The sequence below is a fragment of the Scleropages formosus genome, chromosome 7 (genome assembly GCF_900964775.1).
Source record: "Scleropages formosus chromosome 7, fSclFor1.1, whole genome shotgun sequence".
NCBI lineage: Eukaryota > Metazoa > Chordata > Actinopteri > Osteoglossiformes > Osteoglossidae > Scleropages > Scleropages formosus.
This window is the reverse complement of record NC_041812.1, coordinates 10,861,947-10,880,237: the sequence shown is the minus strand read 5'-3', so window position 1 is coordinate 10,880,237 and position 18,291 is coordinate 10,861,947. Positions and strand designations below refer to the sequence as shown.

The 18,291-nt window shown below is 45.8% G+C and overlaps 1 protein-coding gene across 1 annotated transcript in view; it reads left to right on the top strand.

Annotated features, from left to right (window-relative positions):
* The first annotated feature begins 5,575 nt into the window (after positions 1–5,575).
* The window catches only part of LOC108937586 (probable G-protein coupled receptor 158), a 38,722-nt gene continuing 26,006 nt past the window's right edge, over positions 5,576–18,291 (top strand). Inside the window, exons 1-2 of the mRNA XM_029253297.1 lie at positions 5,576–6,815; positions 15,746–15,851. Coding sequence (XP_029109130.1) covers positions 5,836–6,815; positions 15,746–15,851 — 1,086 coding nt within the window. The 5' untranslated portion in view covers positions 5,576–5,835. The remainder of the gene's footprint in view (positions 6,816–15,745; positions 15,852–18,291) is intronic.

Genomic DNA, 18,291 nt, shown 5'->3' with positions numbered 1-18,291 from the left:
ACAGAGACTGAAAGCTGAATTCGGCTCATCGCTAGACTCTTCATGTCAGGGCACTGGTACCTTGTGGCCACTAGGGGGCGCGTCGCTCCGCGCGGGCAAAACCGGCCTCTTTACGTTGACATTTATTCACTCAGCTGACACGTCTCCCCAAAGCCACTTACTGTGTTAGTCTACCTACAGTTATTTACCCATTCATACGGCTGGGTCATGTTACTGGAGCAATTTTAGGTTAAGTACCTTGCTCAGGGGTGCTGCAGCATCCCAGTGTTCCCCTAGAATGTGTTTGCATTCATTCCACTTTACACACGCACACACGCAATGTCTACAACCGCTTATCCCAGCGGGGTTGCGGCGAACCGGAGCCTAACCCGGCAACGCAGGGCGTAGGGCCGGAGGAGGAGGGGACGCACCCAGGACGGGACGCAAGTCTGTCACAAGGCACCCCAAACAGGATTCGAACCCCAGACCCACCAGAGAGCAGGACACCAAACCCGGTGCGCCACCACGCCCCCTCATTCCACTTTAAATTAGAACTATTTTTTTGTGCACAAGCGTATTGAAATCTGGCATCAGTTTTTAACAGAGCATCTACTTTTCGTGCTGCTGGCGCTCCCCATCCTGCGCAGCTCCGACTTCATCAGGCAGGACCTAGACCTCCCTGCACACCTTTTCTACTGTCTGAAGGCAAACATGAAAGCATTAATTAAATATATTGAATAATATCACACTCCAGGGTGCGTCTGAATGCAATTGTGCACATTTGTCTGTTTGGCACCGCAAAGGCACCTTAATCAATAGGATTTGGGTTTTTAAGTGCGACATGAATTCGTAACCTTTGCCTTCTGCTGCGGTTCTTCTAATCCATTTAGTTCATAAAAGAACATTCGATATCTCACAAACCTTAAGAATTTAAGAATTGTTTATAAACATTTTACACATTTTACATATTTTTCCATATTTCATTACATATCATTACATATAAGGTCTGATCTTTTAAAATGAGATAGTGACAATTTGAGAGAAAATATGTATTTTATCACTGTGGATATCATTTCTAACATCCTGAGACTCAAGCAGTGATCATATCGATCATATTCAAATACTGCTTCAGCCTATAGGTAGATACCATCACACCTGCAAAGGTAGCGTCTGTGCATGAACAGCCGGACCATGTCAGCAGGTGCTGTGGGGCACGGGAGGGAGATGGGATTAGTCGCAAGGCTCCATTTCCTGAGGCTGCCAGGAGATATGGATCATATTAGGGAGAGATGGTTTGCTGGATAATTCACGTGGGCTGGGTGATGGAATCCTCCACTTCTCTCTTTAAGACACGATTTTCTCCGTCCGGAACTGGTCTTCCACACAGCCCATGACCCTCTGAACAGGGACAAGATGTCCACTTATTGACAAGACACATTCAAAATTTGCACGAATTGCAATGTGCCCTGCAGCTCTGCATTGGGCAAGCAGTTAGTGATGGATGGATGGATGGATGGATGGATGGATGGATGGATGAGTCCTTGCCTGTACCATAGTAAAACATAGCCTAGAAAATAAACTACGCTTACTACAAAACCCTCCCTGTCTGTACATAGGTTGGGGTTAGGAATTTAGAAATATCTGATCTTCTGTGTTCTGTTGACCTTTTTATCTAATTTTTCTTACCAAAGCAGACCATCCATCTACCACAATATTAAAATATCTGTGCACATTGGCTTTTGATTGGTCTTTATAGTTCTCAGCTCTGCGGCAACAGAGCTGGTTTTGTTCAGTTGTCTTTTGACATATTACAATGAGAACACGACGAGCGCCTGTTCGGGATGCTTTAATCAAATCTCCCCAGCTGGTCTGCTCACACGAGCTGACATTTAACAATTTGACAATTTAGCAGAGAAAAACTCATCCCAGCTGGCTGCCCCGCTCTTCCCCGTTTGAGCTGGAACTATTTAATCTGTAGGAATGGAGTGGAAGGGAATCGAGCGTAAAGAGATGTTTGTTCCCGGGGCTCCAGTGTCACATGATGAGAGGTCACACAAAGCCTCTGTTTTCTTCTCCATGCAGTTCTGGAATGAATGGTGGTGACTCTGCTGACCCTGTGTTCCGAAGTAGGTGAAGATGGGTGACAGCGGGCAGAAGTATACCACCTGGGTGTGGAGAACGGTGTGCAAACTGGGTGGTACGGTGGCACAGTGGGTAGCACTGGTGCCTTGGAGCTTTTGGTTTGTGGGTTATTCCAATGCTCATGAGTGAGTTTCTTCCAGGTGCTCTGGTTTCCTCCCACAGTCCAAAGACATTTGCTTCAGGTGGACTGGTGACAAGAAATTGCCTTTATTTTATGTCTGTGGATAAGTGTGTTTTGTACATTGCTCTGATGTGTGAATAGTGTGATGTATCTTGCATTGTATGTTGTTTTGGATCAAGTCATCAGCTAAATAAAAATTATAATAATTTTAATGAGAATGAGGAGATGGGGCAGACTGGCTGTAGATGGCGTATTAAGTGTGCTGGATGGGTATGGAGAGGAAGCGATTGGGTGGGCAGAGTGTGTGTGTGTGTGTGTGTGTGTGTGTGGAGATCAGAAAGCGTGGCGCTTGGTGTGAAACAGGTTCTCGTGTGGGCCGTAAGCATGTGTACAGGTGTGATGAGTCACAGCGCCTTATGCCTCACGGTTGTCCTTCAAAAATCACACCAAAAGTCCTGGCCATGAAGAACAGAGGCCATCACCAAATACCCCTTCCTTGATATCTTGCATTACATCTCCTCCAATCGCGTTAAGCTCATCATCACGGTTGCTTGCCGCTATGAAAGATAAAAGGCTCCACATGAAAAGGATATGTTTTTTTTTTTTTTTTCAGAATTTCCTTCTATTTTGAGCTCTCCAGCAATCTGCGGAATTGTTTAGCGGGAGCCCTTCCTCATCAATTAGACTGTGCTATCTTCTTCATTAGACGATGAGCCTTTCACACCATGTGTTTGCTATTGACAGAAATACCTCCAAGGATACTCATTCGCTTAGAAAAAACTTTTAAAACCTCGCTTTGCTGTTTAAAGTCTCGTGTTGGAAATATGAATATAGCAGAAAATGCTTTCAACCAGTTTATCTTTTAATTACTTATGTTGAGATGATGGAATCATGAACACAGCAGACTGTAAGAACATGAGGACAGTCGTCTAACTGGAGGTTGCAAGGTCTTGGTGTTTAGGCAACACTTCGAGTTGAGTTTAAGATGCATATGTGTTGTACAAGTACATCTTAGCTGGGTTTCAGAGCCGGGGATACCATGGTGCAGTTATATCTGCAGGACTGAACCCTTACTCATATCTCAATCAGGTTGCGGTAATTGCAATTTCATGGCTTCCGTCACTCTTTCGCTTGTAAAGCCCCTTTTTCCCAGTTTAAAGTCCTGCGAGCTACAAATCTGCAGACATCAAAGGGGATGTTTCATGTGAGCTTGTGTGTGTGTGTGTGTGTGTGTGGATGAGCAGGGAGACTTTGCTCTGGCAAAAGAAAGCTGGCAGCCGTCTCGTCCTGTTCGAATATCTGCATGGCCTCGTAATTAAGTACATGTACATAACATACAGAAGCACACATGTGCACAGACTGTCCACATGGAAGCTGTTTGAAAATGCAGTATCCATAGAATTTTAACCCTTTTAAAAATATTTTCTGTTTACACTGTGTTCATTCATTTGGTATTTTTCTGCTAAGCAATTTATGGTGTTAATCCGCTTACAGTTATTTATCTATTTACGCAGCAATTTTTACTGTGTCCATTCAGGGTAAGTACTTTGATAATGGGTACTGCAGCACGAGGTAGGATTTAAACCTGGGTCCTTTGAGTGCATGGCTGGAGCCCTAAGCACTATGCTACCAACTATCTGCACTTTTTTCCACTTTAACACATTTTCAAGATGGAAATGTAAAGATAATTACTGCTCTGGGCAGCAATTTGTGATGCTGTAGTAGTCCTGGTGTTGTCCTCAGCAGATAGATAGATAGAGTCTGCATGTTCTCCATGTGTTTGATTACTGACAAGACCTACAGTTTTCATAAGTGTTGATGTGCGGGAAATTGAAGTTTGGTCAAGAAGGGTGTGTGGTGAACGGCAAGATCGTTTGTCATGAACTGTTCCTGTCTGAGTCTCTGGAACCATTGTGATACCTGCCAAGGAGGACTGCTCCATCGTGAGAGATTGACGAACGTTGTGAAGATGGGGGTGGTGGCGAGGTTGCTGACTGGTCACGCAGTCATGCAGAGATGTTCTGTCAGACAAGAAGGCCTGTCATCACCGGTCACCTCAACCCAGCACTTGTTTATATAACCCTGCTCATTGGGGTCATGCTAAGGATAATTTTGTGACTGGCGCTCCTCGCATGTAGTCAGCAGTCAGTCAGCATTTTCCACTCACGTAGGAAGTGCATGCCAAAACAGTTCCAAATGGCACACAGAAAACATTTGCAGTCCACCGCAAAGGCTGGGTGGTGGGTCAAATATGTTGATGCAACAACTGGAGGTCATCACAGAAGCCTTTGGGGGGTATTAAACACATCTCTCCAAGTGGGACACCTTTCCTTCACTTGCATGTGTGAGGTGGCTGTGACTCAGCACTCATGCCAGTGACCTAAATACATTTAACTGAAGGAAAACGAACAGTCGCAGGTGGGGGGTTCTGGAAAATGGGCCAATTTCACACTTCATTCACCCACCTGTTACTCTGCACACTTGGAGTTGAGCAGCAGTTAGGCTAGTACAGGCTATTCAGTGACGGGTGGTTTGGTGGCACAGCCGGTAGTGCTGGTGCCTAACAGGTCTATAGATGTGGGTTCAAATGTAGGCTTGATTCTCTTGAACTCTGTGTGGAATTGCAAGTCCTCCCAGCATCTGCGTGGGTTCCCTCCAGGTGCTCTGGTTTCTGCCATTGATCCAAAAACATGTGCTTCAGGTGGACTAGTGACTCTAAATTGCCCTTAGTGTGTGCATATGAGATTGAATGAGTGCGTGTGAGAGCCCCGTGATAGACTGATGTCCCGTCCAAGTTGCACCCTGCTTAACATATTATGTTTCCAGGATAGGCTCTGTATCACCATGACCCTACACTGGACAAGTGGCTGTTGATAACGGATGGCTGGATATTCAGTGATCAGGGAGTAAAATTCATACACTGTATCAGTATTAAGCGTTTGTTGCCGGTATGAGTAGAAAAAGGGTTATTCCTACTCTGCATTTTAGGTGCACAGAAGGTGTTCATATAATAACATTTCCTTGTCAGCTTTTGGTGGTAAAAAAGGGATGTTTCATAAAGAATAAAGGAGTTATTAAATTAGCAAGCACAGATGAAGCCCTCCACCCCCTGTGGAGCCCATTAAGGCTCCCATACCTTTGATTTCAGCACTTGAGAGCGCTGTCCGCGCTCCACCCAATCAATGCACACCTAAGCAAAGACTGACACCCAAACTGGCCATTTGGAAGCCGGGAACACTTTAGGGAGCCTATAGGAGAACGTAGGGGGCGGGTTCTAAGACTAATCTGTTTCAGCGGCCCCCTCTGGCGTGGTTTATAGGCGGGGAGGGTGGTGTGTATGTGCGTGTGCGAGCGTGTGTTTTCGAAAGTGAGTCACGATAGTGCGCGTCCAGTAGTGGGGATATTTAAAAAGGATATTCATTTTAACGAACAGGTCAGGACCGACAAATTTCGGACTGACGGCGAGCGGGCAGGACGGGAGGCAGGATGTGAGGAGCTGAGAAGCGGACCTCCCACGGACACCTCCCACGGACACCTCCTCCTTGCATCTCATGCACCTTATATTCTCCTGGAATTAATCTGACTCTTCGAGGATGATCCCGAGCCAGAGGAGAGCCCCCGGCGACATGGCTGTTATTATGGTCCCTCTGCTGATGCTGCTGCTGCTGCTGCTGCAGGAGGTGGGCTTCGCCCTCGGGTCCAACTACGGCTACGTGGAGTGGTCGGAACAGGACGGAGATGCGGACGGCGCGGGGCGGCATCCCGTACACAGCACCCACGCCAGCGTCCAGGAGACGCAGCATCCCCCGACCCGGCCCGCCACCGAACGGCCTGTCCTGGCGCACCGCATCGAGGAGGACCTGCCCCGCGTGGTGACCGCCTTCCTGCACACAGGGGACACGTCCGCGCTGGCCCGCGCCCCCTGTGCACGCAGCTACGAGCTGAGTAGCCTCCGGGGCGCCCCTCGCGGCGTCCTCACGACGCACGAGTCGCTGCGCGGCGCACGGGACGCGCTCGCGCGCGCCGCCAGCTTCTTGAGCGCCAGCCTGCGGGTCAACGGGTCCCGGGAGCACGACCTGCGCGGGGGCGCGCGCTGGTACCGCGCGCTCGTTCGGAGCATGCTCGAGGGGGACCCCAAGCTCCATCGGGCCGCGATCACCTTCCTCCCCGAATTATCATCATCGTCATCGTCATCATCACCATCATCTTCGCCATCATCAACATCTTCCAGCCCCCACATCCTGCTACAGGCCACGAGGGCAGACCGCGAGGTCGTCGTCCAGGACTTGTCATCCACTGCTCACGTGCACCTGAAGAACAGGACACCCGAGTGGGAGTGGATCAGCGAGCTGCGGGACAGGAGGAAGCCTCACCTGCACAACAGGAGGGCCATGGGTTCGGGCGCAGTGCCCACCAAAGCTACGGGGGACGCGCACGTGCACGATAGGACTCACGTGAAGTGGTCGGCGCCCTACCTGGAGTGTGAGAACGGGCACTTTGCCCCCCACTGGCTCCTCTCTCTGTCCGCGGGCTTCTACAAGTTCAAGACGGACTCGAGCCCCGAGATCATGAGGTACGCGTGGGACAGGTGTGTGCGTGAGTGAGTGTGTTTGTGAAACACACACACAGTCTTTGGATGGATGTCATCATGTTTTCCAGACTTCGATCTTTCATAACGCGCATTCCAGAGAAAGAGTCCATCTTCGTACAAAAACATTATAACAAATGGAATCGCACAAGCAAGCAATAAAATATCTTGTATAAATAAAAAGTGGGTGTGGGGGGGTTGGGGGCAGGTCCATTGAACCGCACTCTCTTAGGAGCTGCGCGTGCGAGTCGCTCGCTCGTGCCCGTTGAGAGCGCGCGCGCGTGACGCCACATGCGGGGGGAGCGACTAAAAATAGCAGAGCATGTTATTCTGTTGCGGAGAGACTCCCCCAGCTCCTCCGGCGTGTCCCACTGCTCGTGCCCCTACCGTGTGAATCACGTGGAGAACTCACCACGACCACGCGCGGTCCACTGGCCACATAGAGCCGACGAGCTGCGCTTTGCCTGCATGATTCATATGCGAAATGAATAAATGTAAAAGAAGCCTTTTCTATTCAAAAACCGCAGCCGTGTGATCGGTGTCTCCTGTGCGTGGAGGTCTCTCTGTTATGAGAACATTCTTCAAACGACTTCCAATGAACTCTGTAGTGTTACCAGCCCACACACCTTTTTCACCGAGGTGACTTATACATTACTTACACTGGGTCACTCATCCATACATCAACATATTTTTATTACAGTTACTTTGCTCAGGTGACCCTAAGAAATCACACCCTTACATTTATTCATTTAGCTGACACTTTCCTTCACAGCAACTTACAACATTCATTTACCTACAGTTATTACCCATTTATACACACTGACTGAAACCACTTGTCCCAACCACAGCCTAACCCAGCAACACAGGGCGTAAGGCTGGAAGGGGAAAGGACACACCCAGGACAGGACACCAGTCCATCGCAAGGCACCCATTTATACAGAGGGGTAATTTAGGGTACATACCTTGCTCAAGGGTACTACAGCCAGAGGTGAGATTGAAACATGCAACAACTGGGGCCAAAGGCAACAACTCTAACCACTATGCTACCAGCTGTCCACTTTAGCACTCTTAACCCCTTTTACACAGCCTAGATGACACACACACACACACACACACACACACACACACACACACACACACATTTTCAGAACCACGTGTCCCATACGGGGTCGCGGGGAACCAGAGCCTACCCGGTAACACAGAGTGTAAGGCCAGAGGGGGAGGGGACACACCCAGGACAGGACGCCAGTCCATCACAAGGCACCCCAAGCAGGACTCAAACCCCAGACCCACCGGAGAGCAGGACTGCGGTCCAACCCACTGCGCCACCGCACCCCACTCAACACTGAAGTAATTCAGATCTATTACATTACCCAAATGTTCAACAGCAGGCACCTCCTTGAGTCTAGAGCACACAACCTTCAGGATCCAAGTCTGTGTCTGTAGTTCCAGCAAGGGTTATTATTATCATTATTATTATTATTATTGTGTTTTTACTTATTCATCTAATTTCTCCATCCAAGGGGGCTTACAATGTTAATTTACAAAGTTACATATAGTGATTCACCCCTCTGTACAGCATCTTAATTTTTACTGTATCAACTGAAAATATGCACATTTAGAGTAGTACAGCTGGAGGTATAGATTCAAACCTATGACATACTGATTGAAAGGGGGCAGGTCTAACCACTCTGCCGCCTGTGTTTGTGCAGTCTGATTTATTGTTCCACAGTAATGGAAGAGGGCTCATCTTCATGTCCTGAGCAGGAAGCAGGAGTGTTGTGTGGCCTCCATTTGGGACGTTCTTTTTATGGGCATCACTTAGATTAAAACACAAATTAATGTGTGTGCATTCAGTTCCTTACTGAATTTAAGAGGTGTAGCTTGTCTGCTTGTTTCAGCAAAGAATGCGTTGCTGTACGATTGTGTGTATGTGTGTGAGTGTGTGTATAAGGTGAGGTTCGTGCTGTTAATATGAACCATTTCCCTCACCAGTGGTCTCGGTGACGGTGCTGTGCGAGACAGCAGAATGGATATGGGTTCCCAGGGAATACTCTGCTCCTGCACTTTTGAATCCGCCCTTCGGCCCTTTGACCTTTTGGATGCTTTATTAACGTTAAAATTTTAACACGACTCGCTTTTCGGTAAGCAAAAAAGAGAGCCTTGAGTTAGCTGATTTAAGGATGGAACCATGACTGCTCTGCTGATGCGAACAAGGAGCAACAGGTGGTGTAGCTCTTAGACCTGCTGAGTGAAAGGATCCGGGTTAAGATCCCACCTCCTGCTGTAGTAGCTTGGGTTGAGGTACTTGTCCTTGATTCATCCGGTAAAAGTTGGCTGTTCAAATGGGCAATTTAGTGTAAGTAGCTTAACATTCTATATTGCTTTGGAGAAAAAGGACAGCGTCATACAAAATTGAAAATAACAATCTTACGTCTGTTTATTTAGCGAAAGCAGCCCAGATCTCCACTGTGTGAGTCACAGTAAGAGTCTCGAACCCGGGACCGCTGTCTGGGTTTATTTGCAGATCAGATCCATATCGGTGGCTAAATGCTCATGTCCTTGAGGGGCTGCTTTGTGAGAACAGATTGAGCTGCACATCACTGCAATGTAGGAGATACTGGATGGAAACAGCTAGAACAAAATGGTGGATTTGGAGCCGTGTGAAAAAAAAATCCAGTGAGTCACTCGTTTCACAGGCGAGTCCTCCACAGCACACAGGAAATACATTCCAGTTTCCATTTACACATATGCATATTCTCTTTTCTCCAAATTGACATACAGCTCAGCATAAACCAAAGTGCATCAGTGTCAGAAGAAGAGCTTCAGACACAGACACACGATTATCGACAAGCAGCTTGTTTGTCTGACACCACCATGTTGCTGGTTCGCATCCCTCAAGTAGCTGCCTGCAGAAGAGACATTCAAACAGCAAATACATATATAATCATAGCAGATGGTGATGGACTCACTTATGTAGCTGTCAGGAGATCAGGAGAGAAGTGGCTCTGAAAGAGATGGGTTTGAGACCCTTCTTGAATGCTGGGAGGGATTCAGCTGGAGCTCATTACACCACGGGAAGTCAAGGAAAGAGTCTCCTTTGCAAATGCCTGAAATCTAAGAAAGAAAGAGCGACAAAACGGATATGAATCGTTTCTCTGTAGCGAAGATCTATGGTACTTTTACCATTTTTAAAAACTCATTTAACTACACCAAAGGACCTGATCTTTGTGCTAAAAACTGAAATCCATTAACCAGAAAGTGTCATGTCACTAAAAATTTTTGCAAATTAGCACTTACTCAAAATTAGTGTTGAACTTTATGACCCCTAGGAGGAAAAAAATGATAATTTAAACAGACTGTGCCTAAAGAGTAAAGAAACTGCTCATAATTGAAACCAGTACCTTTGTGGAATCATAACTCACCATGCAAGTCAGTGTGTGTTTTATCAATATTAATGATCTATTTAGCCAGTTTGTAATATTTTCCCTTTGACAGTGCAGATCAAAAACCTTGACATTTTGACTTTGGTGGGGCGTTTCATCTAGGACACTTAAACAAGATTACAAGGAGAGGGATGCAAAGAAAATATGATTTTAAGTACCAGCAAGAACTTGGAATTACAAGAACAGATGGTTCAAAGCCATCGTTGGAGTATTTCTTTAAATCGGTTTGCTTGGGGTGTTGAACGAGATATGATCACGTGGAAATATCATCAAAATAAATTCACCCCCCAACAGAATGAGCTATGGCATAATGGAAACATTGATTTAATGGTAAAGGAAAAAAGTGACCGTTGCCTTACATAACGGGTTTTGCTTCTATAATGTGTAATTTGTGCGGTTATTTTGGCTTTTTTTACCATCATACTAAGGTGCTGGAGATGTTAACAGCATGAAATTAACCTTCTTCACAAACTTGATTCTATCCTTAATGTGCCAGACCTTGCCTGTGCTTTTTTAAAGATATAACAGGGCTTTATTGGTCAAGCATGCTTGCACACATAAGGAACATGATGCGGTGTATGCTCTTTTGGAGACCTTTTCTATAACAGAACAACATCTTAGCAGAGTAATTATAAAGTCAGAAAGTTTGAAAATAATACAGCAAATACAGTACAATCAGGTGTTCAAATTGATGCATATGCATATACAAGTAATATGAGCATAGCAGTAGAAGTAGCAGCAGGACTAAATATAAATAGATGTAACTGGTAACGTGAATAAATTATTTTAAGATGTATACTATGTAGGGGGGTGCAGTGGCACAGTGGGTTGGACCGGGTCCTGCTCTCCGGTGGGTCTGGGGTTTGAGTCCCGCTTGGGGTGCCTTGCGATGGACTGGTGTCCCATCCCGGGTGTGTCCCCTCCCCCTCCAGCCCCTCCCCCTGTGCTGCCGGCCTACGCTCCGGCTCCCCATGACCCCGTATGGGACTAGTGGTTTCAGATGATGTGTGTGTGTGTATACTATGTTACCAGTAGAAAGCCTTAATGTTATTCTGTTAGTTTAAGAGCTGAGTTCCAACTGTGTAATTTTAATATCCATTTAAGTGTACATATTGATTATGAATGTGAGTGGGTATTACATATTTAGCTGACACTTTTCTCCAAAGCAACTGGTAATGCTAAGGTAATTGCAATTGCTTGCCTATTTATACAGCTTGGCAGCTTTACTGGGTTAATTTAGGGGAGTTACCTTGCTAACGTGTGCTACAGCCAGAAGTGGGATTTGAACTAACAACCAACCTATGGGTGCAAAGGCAGCAGCTCCAATGACTGGCCTACCAGCTGGCCTACATTATGCACAATAGTTACAATTATTATTGTCACAGAAACAATGAAGTCTGCTGTTTTGATAATTTCATTGCTCTCAGGGTCTTTATTTTGCGGTTTTAATGATTTTCAGGTGCAACTTTATGGGTCTGCAGACACATTACTTTTCCCCATTAGGAATAACGAAGATGTGATCTTCACATAACAGTCCCCCTCCTAAGGGGGTCATTTTGCGCAATGGATTGGGTCCACAAAAGTGGCCAATACTGTATAGCAAGGCTGGAGTGGAAAGAGGAATGAACTGTGAATGCTAAATTTAATACGATGCCTGACCAAGAAGTTTTCTGTCCAGTCTCAGATGCTGAAACTATGTTCGCAACAAGCTGGTGGCTCCCGAGAGAGGGGCTTTGTTTAATTTGGGACAAACGGAGGTTTTTTCCTTGCTGAAATGAGGCTGGCCGAGAGGCTGCCAACCACAGGGCGCCTCAGCGCTGCTAGATGCGGATTAACAGATTTAGAGCATCTCCTTGCAGCTGGGGTTGGCACTTGCACCCGCGATACAGTGGGCCTCAGCTCCAGTGTGGAATCTATACAAGATTAGTGAGAAGAGCACCTGGCCGTGGGCATCTCACGCACCATCCGTGTCCTGGAGCGCGCCCCAGAGGCCAAAGCCACACGCAGCACAGCACATGCTTTGATGGGTGGTTCTGTGGGTCGTTGGATGAGTTCAGGTATCCTGCAAGTCAGGCCTGGATGGCGTTTAAATTGATTTATATTTATTTATTCAACTGTGAATCTTCTCCAAAGCATCTTAAGTTTCTTGTGATGGTTTACCCATTTATACAGTAGGGTAATTTTTGCTACATTAATTCAGGGCAAATACCTTGACCAAAGGGCACTACAGATGGACGTGGGGTTCTAACCACCTGGTGCCTCATCATTTGACCCAAGTTGTCTTTCCCAGGTCCGAGGCTCTTCTTTAGAGTCCCGGGTGAAAATTAGGGGACAGCGTGTTGGCTCCAGGTCCAGCAGGAGGGGTGATGTCTGAAAAAGTGTAAGGTGGCGGTGTGAGAAGATGAGCGATGTCTTACTGGAGTGCTCATGAGCTCTTCATGCAGGCTGTTGTTCAAATCTTCGCCAAGCAACTGGTTTCATTTAATTAACCAAATGGCTGGTTGTTGCGTTTATAAGATTACTTGTTGGACCCATGTTTAAGGAAAAGCGTGAAGATGCCCGACTGTGTCTAGGGGGTGTGGGATGAAAGCTAGGGTGAGAGTGGGTCACTGTTGCCCTGGTGACCGTTTGGCAAAAACAGGGAAGGTCATGGAGGAAGAGATATGCTGTCTTCAAGACCGCAAAGCCCTGCAGGAGCTCCACTGCTGAAGATGGTCTTGGAGGCCCGATTCACCTGCTGATCCAATTCTACCTGCAGCCTGTTTCCTGGTCAAACCGACCAACCAGCAGCAGTCTGAGCGTCGAGGCCTTTCTCACCATGTCCTTTCGCTCTCTAAAAACACACCTTGTTAAATTTTAAAGACTTTACATAAGACAGTCTTTGCATAAAATACAGCCACTTGAGGTTCAAGAACCTTATTGTTTCCTTGATGTTAAAAAAAAAAATTAATCCCAGAAGATGCGGCACCTGGAGCAGGATGAATACAAGGCAGAATTAGCTCTCCAAAATTTCTATGAAATAAATGCTAAAAATAAATGTAACTGGACTTAAATTATTCCCATAAGGATAACCTGTAAGATTACACTACAACCTAAGGTGACTGGAGGCTGTTATTACTTCAGGTATTTCACGTCTTTGTCCAAGGTGACTTATAACGTGAGGTTTGTACTGAGATATGCAGACCAGTATTTCCCCATTTATACAGCAGGGTATTTGTCACTTTATCAATTCAGGGTATTTACCTTGATCCAAACTGGAATTCAAACCTGGGTCCTTGCATTTCAAGATGATAGCTCTTACCACTCTGGCACCTGCTGCCCTATCATCTGCCTTACTGTTAAAATAAATATAAACCGTTTTCGGTTAGGGACCTTCTTAAAGGTACAACGGTATGACCCTTCACTGGATTTGCCATGAAGAATTGTGGTTGCTCCTTCTGTAGCAGGTTCTGGAACTGTGTATCTCTTGCATCTTCTGTAAATGTGTAGGATCTCATTGCCATTGCTATTTCACTTGGGCTGCGGAGATGTTCTCCACGGCGACGATCTGAGCAGAGGCACCATGTGGGCTTTGGCCTGGGATCTCTTCCAACCTAACGGTCCTCCAATGACCATAAACAGCGAGGACCGTCTCATTAAAAATTGAAAGTCGAGCTGCAATTAGCAGCTCCGTTGGTGGAGATGCGTTCGAGCGGCAGCGAGCTCCTCGCTGGGGCCACATTCAAATGTGCGCAAATGTTTGTGTGGAACGAAGAAGCCGATGAATAGACTCATCAGATGGATTAGCTGAGAGAGAAGGCAAAACGGAAAACATCCTCACAGCGCTGCAGCAGCTTCATTCTATTATTTATGAACATTTGCTTTTCATACTGAGTGGAGGCCGTCCTCAGAGCTCTGCTCACATGGGACCGTGAGGCACATTAATGCCGTGTGTTCTGACACAAAGCTGAAATGATGTGCACAGCGGCCTGGTGTTAGTGAGAAACCCTTGATGGGTCACCATTATCAAACTGAGTAGCCATATTTCTTATCATTTATTCATCGTCAAACTCATGGCCTTATTTATTTTTATTGACTCGTGATCAGACCGAAGGGTCTAATTTATTATGGCTTTCTCGCTTTTCTTCAATGCAGCTTACAGTATTGAAGTATTGCTGTAATGATAACCCGTCAACAAGTTCTGTGGAATTATAATGAGAATTGGGGGAATTCATCATCATTATTATTATTATTATAATATTAAGAAGAAGAATACAGGAACAGCCAGTAGTATAGTGGGTGTTGTAGCTGCTTCTGAACCTGAAGGTCCCAGGATTGATTCCTGTCTCTGTCTGTAGTTCCCTTGAGTGAGGTACTTTCCTTAAATGGCTCCAGTAGAATTACCCATCTCTATGAAGCTGTAAATAATTGTAAGTACCTTAACATTGTAGGTTGCTTTGGGGGGAAAAAGTGTCAGCCAAAGGAATAAATATAATAGTAATGGATGAGTCATTTTTATTAATTGCTGAAGGATCATTGATTGGAAGGGTCTAATATGATTATGATGGGTAGGAGCTGATGACAGGAAGAAATTTTTTCTGGCACTTTTGCTTATGGTGACTTATGATCACATCACAAATCATCTGAAACCACAAGTCCCATACGGGGTTGTGGGGAGCCGGAGCCTAACCCGGCAACACAGGGTGCAAGGCTGGAGGGGGAGGGGACACACCCAGGATGGGCCGCCAGTCCATTGCAAGGCACCCCAAGGGGGACTTGAACCCCAGACCCCCCAAACAGCAGGACCCGGTCAATCCCACTGAGCCCCTCTCTAACTTATGATACACATGCAGAATGTTTATAAACACAAGACAACTTTGATTTGCTCCTTAAACTAAGCCTGATATATAATTCAAGTTTTCTTTCTTTTATTATTATTATATATTTATTTTAGTGAAACTTCTCTCAAAGGGAACTTGCAGTATTTGTACACTAAGTTCCAGAGATTTTTATGCAGCAGTGTAGTCTCTCCTGTATCACTCAGGGTAAGGACCTTAATCAAGGGTGTGACAGCAGGAGTGGGGAATCAGACTTGTAATGGAGTGTATTTACCTTTTTATTGCCTGCCTTATTATATATTTTTATTATTTGCCAACTGATTTACCTAACTCTTTGAGACCTGCAAATGCATGGCGATGATTCTAATCACTACACCACCCGCTGCCTCCTGATCTACCTGATCTGATCTTCTGCCCTCTTGATCTACTGTCTGCTTAATGAGCTGTATGAAGTAGGAAAGGTTGGAGGGTTAAGGTGCACTGGGGATCCTGCTCTTGTCCTGCTAAGCAGACTCTTCCAAAATGGTTTCAGTGTATAAATGGAAGAAATAATGTGTGAGATGCTGTCGTTCAGGGCTGTGTGACTTGAAGAGAAGCTGAGTCCTGTTTCCTTCGCAGATTTGACCGCTTCTCTGTCCCCTTGTTTTCCCAGAGGTGTGGTCCGCGTGGATGTCAACCTGCAGGACGTGGACATCGACCAGTGCTCAAGCACCGGCTGGTTCGGGGGGACCCACAGGTGTAACCTGACCACCATGGAGGTGAGCACAGTCTGCTCAGGATGCTGGAATCCTAGAAAGCATTTTTTCCAAAGTATCACAGTATGGACGAAAAAACAACTCCATTAGTAGATCTTCAGAAAATGTGAAACAGTTGTGAAACTCTGTTGTTGATTGGTCAGTATCATTGGTCTTCATTGTATTGACATGTTTATCCACATCAGCGATTCAGATTAATCATCTCCCTTATTTAAAGGACAGGGCTTGTTCCGGGGATTTGAACCAGCAATGTTTTGGATAGAGATCCATATTTATTACCATTTATATCTTCTGCCAAAAATACAATATGGAATTATATGTTGACTTATTCATCTAAAGAGGTAAATTTTGTTTGTGCTCACTGACCCGACTGATAGGTGGAAGGGGGGTTGAGCCATGTGGTTGACCACTCAGTCCAATGCACCATATGCATTATGTTTTTCATTGTTTTGACACGACAGTAATCTTGTTCTACGTAAATAAAATGTTGTATTTACAATTGCTGGAAATTACTTTTTTAAAAGCTATACACACACACACACACACACACACACACACACACACACACACACACACACACACACACACACAGTCTGAAACCACTTGTCCCAAACAGGGTCACAGCAAACCAGAGCCTAACCCAGCAACACAGGGCATGAGGCTGGAGGGGGAGGGAACACACCCAGGACAGGACACCAGTCCACTGCAAGGCACCCCAAGTAGTACTTGAACCTCAGACTCACCAGAGAGTGGGACTCGGCAAAACCCACTGCACTGCTGCACCCTCCTTTTAAAAAACTCTTTAGGTTTAATTTCAGTTAATAGAAAAATTACTTATGACCACGTTGCCATGTTGGAAGAAGGCTCCATGTTTATGATCCTTCTTTTTAATTTACATCTATAACAAAAAATTTTGCACGTTATTATTAAAATTGTAAGCAGAAAAATCCATCAAATATTAAAATTAAGTGACTTTTTAACCATTTGTGTTCCACTCTTCGGGGGGGCGCAGTGGTGCAGTGGGTTGGACCGGGTCCTGCTCTCCGGTGGGTCTGGAGTTCGAGTCCCACTTGGGATGCCTTGCGACGGACTGGCGTCCCGTCCTGGGTGTGTCCCCTCCCCCTCCAGTCTTATGCCCTGTGTTGCTGGGTTAGGCTCTGGCTCCCTGCAGCCCCAAATGGGATGAGCAGTTCAGACAGCGTGTGTTCCACTCTTCTGATTTTTTTTCCTTTTTTTTGAAAATTCTGTAAAATATATTGGAAAATAATACTCTTATGCACCGGATTGTCCGGCTATTTTTATGCCCAGTCACCAGGGGAGCGCTCATGCGCAGATGAACTGTAGCTGGACACTCTGTCCACTCCGGTGTATTCGGGTTATGATTTAGAGTGGTGGTTTGAAAACTGTGTGTGAAGTAGTTCTCACTTTCATCTATAATACATGCATTGTAATGGATTGCAGCAGGGTGACTAAATTATTGATTGTGCTCTTTGTCTGTGTGTTTCCCTCACTTGGGATGGTGAGGAGAAGGACAGCAAAGCTCCTCCACAGTGCTGTGTGCTTCCCTCCAATAACCCATCATTAAAACCAGGCCATTGCGCATTATCACTGTCATTTTACTGCAGACAGGTCAGTTTTCCTGGACAAAATGTGATGGACAGGAGTGACGAAAGGAAAACAGAAGGAAACCTTTGTGCTTCTTTTCCTCACATCCATGTGAGGTTCTGACCTCTGTCCCGTCGCCACGTCTGTGTCGCGTCTCATTGCAGTTCCCCTGTCTCCAGGATGATGATTTCCAGATCAGGGATGAGTCAAGGCCTATGTAATGTGCCTGGAACCTGAGCATCTCTCTACTGCAGTGTTACCCCCCATGACCAGCACTGTTACCAGTTGGATCTTAAGTAACTTCCAAATGCAAAATAGGCTGTGTAGTCCAAGGTCAATACACTAAACCAGTCCACATTTGTCCCCAGATCCTTTTATTATGTAGAATGTTCTGAGCTTTCATGCATACACAGCCCATAATTTAAATGGCACAGTACTGGGACCTAATTTGAATGGGACAGCAGGTAGCGTAGTGGTTAGAGCTACTGCCTTGGGACCCACAGGTTCGAGCCTTACCCCTGGCTGTAGTACCCTTGAGAAAGGTACTTACCCTAAATTGCTCCTGTAAAATTACCCAGCTCTATAAATGGGTAAACAATTGTGACCTCAACACCGTAAGTTGCTTTGGAGAAAAGTGTCAGCTAAAATGAATAAATGTAACTGTACTGAGGTGCAAAGTGCTCCTCTGTGATGGATGTACAGTAATTAAAAAGCTGTGAGCATTATTCCGATTCATTGTTACGAGACTAAGGACATTGCACAATGGCTCCTCAATTTACAAACACAAATGACACCCAAGTCGCGATCAATAAAAGCTCAGTAATACACATCCCTTTTC